Source organism: Ursus maritimus, unplaced genomic scaffold (assembly GCF_017311325.1).
Source record: "Ursus maritimus isolate PB19 unplaced genomic scaffold, ASM1731132v1 scaffold_14, whole genome shotgun sequence".
Classification (NCBI taxonomy): Eukaryota; Metazoa; Chordata; class Mammalia; order Carnivora; family Ursidae; genus Ursus; species Ursus maritimus.
This window is the reverse complement of record NW_024423786.1, coordinates 67449992-67459246: the sequence shown is the minus strand read 5'-3', so window position 1 is coordinate 67459246 and position 9255 is coordinate 67449992. Positions and strand designations below refer to the sequence as shown.

The 9255-nt window shown below is 40.8% G+C and overlaps 1 protein-coding gene across 15 annotated transcripts in view; it reads right to left on the bottom strand.

Moving 5' to 3' along the window:
* Window positions 1-9255, bottom strand: part of NCOR1 (nuclear receptor corepressor 1) — a 155308-nt gene that overhangs the window by 44132 nt on the left and 101921 nt on the right. For all 15 annotated transcript variants that reach the window (XM_040630098.1, XM_040630099.1, XM_040630088.1 and 12 more), the window contains 2 exons: window positions 8186-8381; window positions 2297-2457 (listed from right to left, as the gene is read on the bottom strand). In XM_040630098.1, the coding sequence (XP_040486032.1) occupies window positions 2297-2457; window positions 8186-8381 (357 nt within the window). The remainder of the gene's footprint in view (window positions 1-2296; window positions 2458-8185; window positions 8382-9255) is intronic.

The window sequence follows — 9255 nt, the reverse complement described above, 5'->3', positions numbered from 1 at the left end:
CCCCGACCGTGAGAAGTGCGAGTCTTTGAGAGCCAGAGTCACTACCCGTGTCTCAGAGTGCGCGAGATGTAAAGAGGGCGTCCGTCGATCGTCGGCCACGTCTGTCCGCTCTCCGGGTTGTAGTGTTGGCTGCCCCTCGGAAGCACGTCCGGAGAGCGGTGGAGAGAGAGAAACGAGTATGAAAGATTGTCGTTTGCCTGTGCTAAGCAGACATAGTTTGACGTGAGCATCAGCTCGGCAGCTCTGGTTTGACAGGGAGTTGAGTACTTCGGCCTCACAAAGACCATGTGTGACCTGAATATGTGTATGGGTTTAATTCAAGTGAAAGAGAAATTTGAAACAGAAACGTTCATCCTCAGCCTCATCTCGCACTTACAGTTCTGTGTGTCGTGTGAAAATTCAGGAATGGCTGAGATAAGTAGAGTGTTGCGGACAGTGAAATTGACGATTTTAAATCATTTCTTCTTCCCTTTGAAAGTCCTGCAGCCTGCTCCACATCAAGTGATCACTAATCTCCCTGAAGCGGTTCGGCTTCCGACAACTCGACCCACCAGGCCACCCCCTCCTCTCATCCCGTCATCCAAAACCACAGTGGCTTCAGAAAAACCATCTTTCATCCTGGGAGGCTCCATCTCACAGGTAAAACGCCTTCCCATCCCAGGAAATTTCTGTTGAGTGTTGCTTTGGTTAAAGTTTTCCCTTTTTGTCGCTAATTTGTCAGAGTCTTAATAAACCAGAATCTCTCTGTATGTGAAGAGACGATGACCAGAAAACACGGCAGTCATCGTACTCCATGCTGCACACAGGAAGTTGGTGTGAGTTGGGTGCCTGAGTGGCCCCGGCACACCGTCTGGTTTAACTTAGGAAAGTCACTTCTGTGCCCTGAGGTTTAGTGTAGTGTAGACGGAAGAGGAATCTTTTCAAGTACTAGCATATATGCTGACTAGTATTAGAAAGCCTCTAAATACTGATTCGTAGGTGATCGATAAGCCCCAGGTCATTCTGACCTCAGCCACTATATCTTTCTTTTTCCCCCCCTTAAATATATATGTATTTATTTTTTAATGGTCTTATCTTAATGGCTGAAAAGCTTTGACTACTGTGCACGATCAGCAGTGACCACTCTCCTGTCGGGTTATAGAACCATTTCATCCCTTCCGAAGGCTTTCTTAGCCCCTTCTGCCTGAAGCAACCACTGGTTTGCTTCTTGTTGGCACAGATTAGTTCTGTCTTTTCTAGAACTTCATATAAATGAAGTCATACAGTGTGTACTCTTCTGGGTCCGTCTTCGTTAACTTAACACAACGGCTTTAGGGATTCATCCAGGGTTTTGTGTGATCAGTAGTTTCTTCTTTTTTATTGCTGAATAATCCTACGCTGTGCGAACACATACCAGTTTGTTTATCCGTTTTCTCATTAGTGGAATCTAGAACATAATAAAAAATCATTAAAAAAATTAATTAATTAATTAATTAATTAATTTAAAAAAAAAAAAAGAAATAGCTCTAGATTCCACTAATGAGAAAACGGATAAACAAACTGGTATGTGTTCGCACAGCGTAGGATTATTCAGCAATAAAAAAGAAGAAACTACTGATCACACAAAACCCTGGATGAATCCCTAAAGCCGTTGTGTTAAGTTAACGAAGACGGACCCAGAAGAGTACACACTGTATGACTTCATTTATATGAAGTTCTAGAAAAGACAGAACTAATCTGTGCCAACAAGAAGCAAACCAGTGGTTGCTTCAGGCAGAAGGGGCTAAGAAAGCCTTCGGAAGGGATGAAATGGTTCTATAACCCGACAGGAGAGTGGTCACTGCTGATCGTGCACAGTAGTCAAAGCTTTTCAGCCATTAAGATAAGACCATTAAAAAATAAATACATATATATTTAAGGGGGGGAAAAAGAAAGATATAGTGGCTGAGGTCAGAATGACCTGGGGCTTATCGATCACCTACGAATCAGTATTTAGAGGCTTTCTAATACTAGTCAGCATATATGCTAGTACTTGAAAAGATTCCTCTTCCGTCTACACTACACTAAACCTCAGGGCACAGAAGTGACTTTCCTAAGTTAAACCAGACGGTGTGCCGGGGCCACTCAGGCACCCAACTCACACCAACTTCCTGTGTGCAGCATGGAGTACGATGACTGCCGTGTTTTCTGGTCATCGTCTCTTCACATACAGAGAGATTCTGGTTTATTAAGACTCTGACAAATTAGCGACAAAAAGGGAAAACTTTAACCAAAGCAACACTCAACAGAAATTTCCTGGGATGGGAAGGCGTTTTACCTGTGAGATGGAGCCTCCCAGGATGAAAGATGGTTTTTCTGAAGCCACTGTGGTTTTGGATGACGGGATGAGAGGAGGGGGTGGCCTGGTGGGTCGAGTTGTCGGAAGCCGAACCGCTTCAGGGAGATTAGTGATCACTTGATGTGGAGCAGGCTGCAGGACTTTCAAAGGGAAGAAGAAATGATTTAAAATCGTCAATTTCACTGTCCGCAACACTCTACTTATCTCAGCCATTCCTGAATTTTCACACGACACACAGAACTGTAAGTGCGAGATGAGGCTGAGGATGAACGTTTCTGTTTCAAATTTCTCTTTCACTTGAATTAAACCCATACACATATTCAGGTCACACATGGTCTTTGTGAGGCCGAAGTACTCAACTCCCTGTCAAACCAGAGCTGCCGAGCTGATGCTCACGTCAAACTATGTCTGCTTAGCACAGGCAAACGACAATCTTTCATACTCGTTTCTCTCTCTCCACCGCTCTCCGGACGTGCTTCCGAGGGGCAGCCAACACTACAACCCGGAGAGCGGACAGACGTGGCCGACGATCGACGGACGCCCTCTTTACATCTCGCGCACTCTGAGACACGGGTAGTGACTCTGGCTCTCAAAGACTCGCACTTCTCACGGTCGGGGAGGGGATCGGAAGACTTTTCAAAGTACAGGTACCCTTAAAAGCCAGGCGGCGCCGCAGTATCAATGTGTGAGTACAAATTTCCCAGTGGTCCAGTCAGTCTCAACTGAATACAACGGACGATGGGATGCAGAGACACAGTCATTCTGAAACAGGATGGACATGTCCAGGAAAGGCGGCTCATTCTCGAGATCAAACCATCCCTGTCCAGCACCTGCAGGGACACGGCCGGCAGCCACTGCGCAGAGGAATGATATCTACCTGGCGGGACACCACAGCGGGCCGTGCTCCCACCAGGCCACGGAGCGGCTTTACTGACTCCTCGCGGAGAGCCTGCACAGTGACGCTGACCTGCTGCGGTACCTGCCTCTGCACTTCCTGTTCTGGAGCACCTGTGACCTCAGCATAAGGCATTCAGGCGACCGATTTTCCTACGGAAGTTAAAGTCATCGAAATAAGGGAAGAACCCCAAATTAAAATAGTAAGTGTGAAAGGACCAAGCCCACACCATGCAGGGGCAGATCTGACTATATACTAATATCAAAATCTAAAATTCTTGGGGGTGGGGGGAGTCCACCCAGAGAGAGGTTTAAAAACCCTATAAATCTAAATCTTCTGTGTACGCACCATCACTATGACCTAATAAAACCCTCAAAAATTCAATTATAATTTTTCCCTTTAAAGGACAAAGAATTTATCTTTCTTCTTCTTAGGAAAACCAAGTGTTTTCACATTCAATAAAGATCACAACAGGCAAGAGTCAGATTATCAAGCCATTTGGTGAATTCAAGTGTTGCGTGAGTTAGTCATATCTCTGAGAATTTCAACTCTTATATTTAGCCTGCTGAAACCCACCACTTAATATTCGGAGAAATAAACATAATTAAGAAATGGAAGAAGCCTTTCTTAGAAGATGCAGATCAAACTAATCCAAAAAACTACACAAGCTTACAAAACCATGAATTCTACTACCGTAATGCTAATAAAAAGTATTCCATATAATTTACCTCTACGTAAAGCATAAAAAAGCTGAGCGTTTAAAGAGTTGATCAGATATGCAGTCACATTAAGATGTAAAAATACATACAATTATATATATTATATATATATACTTTCCTTTATAAAATGAAATTGACGTTGTAATTTTGGAAAATCAGAAAAGCACAGAGAGGAAAATGAAAATCATCCATAACCCAAACCACTTAGATGTGGGCTATCTTAACGTCTGCCAGAACAAATTCCCATTCATTTTATTATCCGTTTGCTTACCTAGTCTTACCCATTTATTCTTCCAGATAAATTGAAATTTAAAATCATTCTCCAAACAAGATGTCACTGGACTTTTCACTAGACTTGCATTAAACGTATGAATACAGGAGACCTGATGCTCTGTAATAATGAGCTTTCTAAGTGAGGAATCTAGACTTTTTCATATAGGTCTTATTTATACATTCCTCATTAAAAATAATTCTAGGTATTTTACATTTTCTTGCTAGGAAAGCCATCTTTTTCCATATGCATGAGTTTACTTGTATAAACGATTATTGCAGATCTATAGGAAAGAAAGATGTGGATTTCTGTAGACCATTTTTTTCTGAGAAACTTAATGAACTTTCCTTTTTGTTTTAATCACTTCAGTTGATTCTTGTAGGGTTTCTAGATGGATAATCTTATCCTGTGAACAATGATTTGTCTTCTCCCTTCAAATAGCTACATCTATTTTTGTTTCTTTTTTTCTTTACTGCACTGTAAGTGGTTGGTACCTGATAGTTTCTATCCCAGAAGAAGTTCTCTAGCATTTCACTAGTAGGTGGAAGGTTTGTAATTGGTGAGAAATTCATTAGCACAAGGTATAAAGAGTTCTCCGGCTTACTAAGATATTTTTAAAAACCAGAAACAATTCTAATAATACCAGCTAATAATGAAGTATGTACTCTGTGCGGAGCGCTATGAATTACATGAATTATCTCACAGAGCCCTCATCATCCATGAGATTATTAACCTCATTTCACAGATGAGGAAACTGAACCTCAAAAGAATCACACCATACTGCCCAGCCAAGGTCACGCTATGCAGCGTAAGCCTGACTCTGAGCTCGAAACCACATGGCAATATGTCTCCCTGAAGCACTGGGTGCTGAAATGCAGATGCCTCTGGGGTATCTGTCAAGACGATGGTACTCTTCCCTTCTTAGACGTATTAATATAATGAATTAGATTAAGTGTCCCAATGCCGTGCAGATTTATAAAGCAAACCAACTACAAAAGAAAATCTTGTCTTCCTTTCTAGAGAATTTAACATGGTAAAATTATTATTATAACTTCTGTGTGACTGTTTTACCATTTCCAGTAAGTTTCTAATAATGTGGAAACTACCTTGTCAAGGTAGTGTTAAAGAAAAAGCAGAAATTTACATGTTTCTAAATACAGGTATTTAAATCATCATGTACTCAAAGCTGAAAAAAATAAACAACAAAATAAACAGGCTAGATTCATGTTGCAGGGAAGTATTGGACTGAACTGATGGTTAAACCTGCATTGGAAGTTCAATTCTAACTCTCTCTACGTTTGAGTTCCCTCACTGCAGGGAAAAGGCTTCACAGTGAAGTGGGGGTTCCCTTGTGTAAATGCTCCTGGAAAGTGAGAACAACTGTTCTCGCAGGTTTCTCAGGTTTCTCCCAAGTTCATCTACAGATGGCAAGGCTTACACCACTTAAAAAGGGTACACGGTGATTATTTGTGCCACTCACTCACATTACGACGAATACAATCGAACAGATGCTGCCTGTTAATTTCTAAATGAGACCATGAAGGGAAAAGTCAAAACCCCGGTCCTCATTCAAGCGAACTGTACCAGTGTGGTGATGGGTTCACAGGTCAATCCACATTCTCACTATACTGAACATTCTATAAACTATTCTGTGATGTTGCACTGAAAACATCTGTGTCAAACATTCTGCATAAAGCCATTTAAAGGCAAGTATATGATTATACAAGAGAGATGTGTAAGTATAAGGGAAATTATCCTTTACACTGAACTACGGATAGCTGTAAATTCAGGAGAGTCTTCAGGCATTTGGTTAAAAAAACTACACAAACATACTAGACAAGCTAAAACAAAACTTAACCTTGAGATCAAATGTAATCAACCACCCTGGTTTCTAGAGTTACCCTGAACAAAACTGCTATCTTATTAATAAACACCTCAGTATCACATTAATAAAAAATATAGTTACAGTATGGTTTTAAGACCACTGCATTATGATTAAAAATTAGGATACCACTCTGATCTAAACGATGGATCTAATCCATCTAAAATGGATTAATGTGACTAACCACAGAGAAATGCAGTTCATTGTTCAGAGTCTCAGAATTTGGGCTCTAGCCTGATTGAGTTCTCTCCAGCTTCCAAATACAACCCAACTTGCAGAGTAGATCAAGAAAAGATATTGGGGTCCTAAAATAACCACTTGATATTGCATATTATAGAATGATCCAGATATTATTAACTAAATAATGTTCAGCTTTAGCATGACTCTGGCAAATACCATTTGAATGTTATTTTTTCTAGGTTTTAATTCTTCTCCCAACATTTATTCTAAATCATTTATGTAAGGAATACATCAATAGACTTTAAAAGTACTCTATAATTTATCATTCTCATGACAGATTTTCTCATAATTGGACTGCTTAGAAGACATGCACTTCTGCTAAGTCCATTTATACTCTATTTAATTCATTCCTTCAACATGTAATTACTGAGTACACACTGCGTCGATTACTGAGGATTCTCCACACCCAATATACTGAAAGCTCCTGAATCATCAGTCTTATTACCTTCATTCAAGAAATACTCATTTAGCACCTATTATACACCCAGCCTTGCTGGGTATTACTACTCTGGTTCACATTTTTACTAGCGTAAGATTTATACTTAAAACACCAGCAGTTTTATATTTAAAACTCTAACATGAGAGGTTCAGTGTGCCATGTAACTAATAACTCATTACTGGTGTAACTGGGCCGGGGGGGGGGGTTGTCAAGATCCGTTAAGTACCACAGTTCCTATTTTATATTAAATAGTCCTTGAAATGCATGACATTGTACAGCTAATTGTTCTTACTTATCCCTGTAAGGTATTGCAAAGAGTCTTCTGAATCATTACCAAAAAACCTAAACCAAAGTAACAAAGACCTTACTTATAGTCTTATTATTCTAAGCATGTTATACGACAAGTCAACTATCAACCGGAACACGTGTGCCATTTCCTAACCATGCCTGAAGAATTTATTACAATTTAGAAATCACCTCCCCCACTTTCAAAAGAAACTGAGTGCAACTAGAAAGAACATGCATATTGGTGCCTGGCTGGCTCAGTGGGCGGAGCGTGGGAGTCTTGATTTCAGGGTTGGGGGTTCAAGCCCCATGTTGGGTGCAGAGATTACTTTAAAAAAAAAGAAAATCTTAAAAAAAAAGAAAAGAGCATGCACAACTCGAATCTGTCACTTGAAATAACAACAGTGACATAACAATGTTAACAGTACCTCTGTGGTATCTATTATACTATGCATACACTGGTGCACTAATTATTATTATAAATTGTGTATGTATTATATAAAGAATAACACTGAGCCATGTGTTACAAAACAATACTGAATGGGGATTCTTTCTTATGGGTTGTAATCTCAGTAAGATAGAAATAGACAGACTGACTGACTGATCTATTACTTACACTTTACAGATGAGAGAACTAAAAGTCAGAAAAGTTACGGGACTTGTCCTTGGCCACACAAGTGGTGAAGGCTGGGGTGAGGGCTGAGTCAGGACCGTGGACCACGGTGAGTACCGCTGAGGACGACTGGCGCTATATGCAAAGTTGTCTCCCATCATATCACGGAATGAGTATTACCCTGTTGTTACATGGGATTTGCTTGGAGGACAGGATAACAATTCTCACTTGCTCTGAAAACTCAGATGAATGGAGCAGAAAGCATGGCTTTTACAGTCTTCCAGCAGAGAGATCAATATCAGGAAACTTGTATTAACAAAAACCATTACAAATGTTACACTGCCGCCTGTGAGGAGTCAATAATACTAACATTCCTCAAAAGTTTACAAAGGAATTTTGTGTTGGGGACAAGAGGAATTCATCAACTGACATGCAGATAAACTACAAAGCACAAAGGACACGACACTTTGGAGCATAGTTTGTTTCCCTTCAGAGAAGTTCTTTGTGGGGACAGCTCTACCTACCTTCCCACTCTCTGTTTGGACTCTTGGCGGTGGCACAAGGACTTGTAGAACTCCTACATTCCAGATCTATCTGCTCTTGCCTCTGCCGCTGTTCTTCCAGGAGTGCGGATTCATGCATTGCTTTAATGTGTCGCTGGTAGAGGGCATAGCCGCTCACTGGGGTTCCAATCGGTATATTACATGGGGTACAGGAAACCTACGGGAAGAAAAAAAATATAAATACACCAATGACCAACATAACAATGACCCTCTGTTGCAAATAATGCTTATTTCCGTAACGTACTGGTTGATGTGATTTTGCCATTTTTTGATCAATCATCAAGTATAAAATGCTTAAAATGCTGAACAATCACTTTCAGAACTGAACACAATATAAATCATAAAAGCTGTGATGAGAGATCAAGATCAGAAATTAAAATACTGCTGTCTGCTTTCAACTTCCGATGGTCAGATCCCTGGTGGCTCAGCCCTGGCTCTTACCCCTCCTCTCCAGGTTCTCGCTAGGTAATCACACCCACTTCTAGGCATTTAAATGTCATCTACATGTTAGATGACATTTCTATTCCAATTTCTATTTCTTGGACGTTTGCTCCAAGTTCCATACTCACAGAACAGCTGCTTAACAACTCTACTCGGGTATCTCAAAGCACCTCAAAACTTACATTTAATGGGAACTGTTCATTTGCTACATTCAATGCTTCTCCTTCAGTGTGACCTCCGTCTTAGAAAATGGAACCTTAACAGCTTAAGCCAGAAACCCGGCAGACATCCTTGACTGATCCGCCTCACCTCCCACAATCAAGTCACTAACACAACGGGATGGGTGTTAAATGTTACGTCTTCGGACAGGCCATCCCTAACCGTCCCTCCCCATTTTCCTCCTTGCGGCAGCCCTGTTTCTTTCTTTCAGGGTACACAGCGCTTCCAACAGCACAATTCACAATAATGGCTGTCTTCTTTGTTTCTTTTCTGTCTCTCTCACTTCGGGAAGGAAAGAACCCGACCTGTTTGGTTCAATACTAAATAAACAGCCTCTAACACAGTCCATTACTTCATGAATACAAAAAATT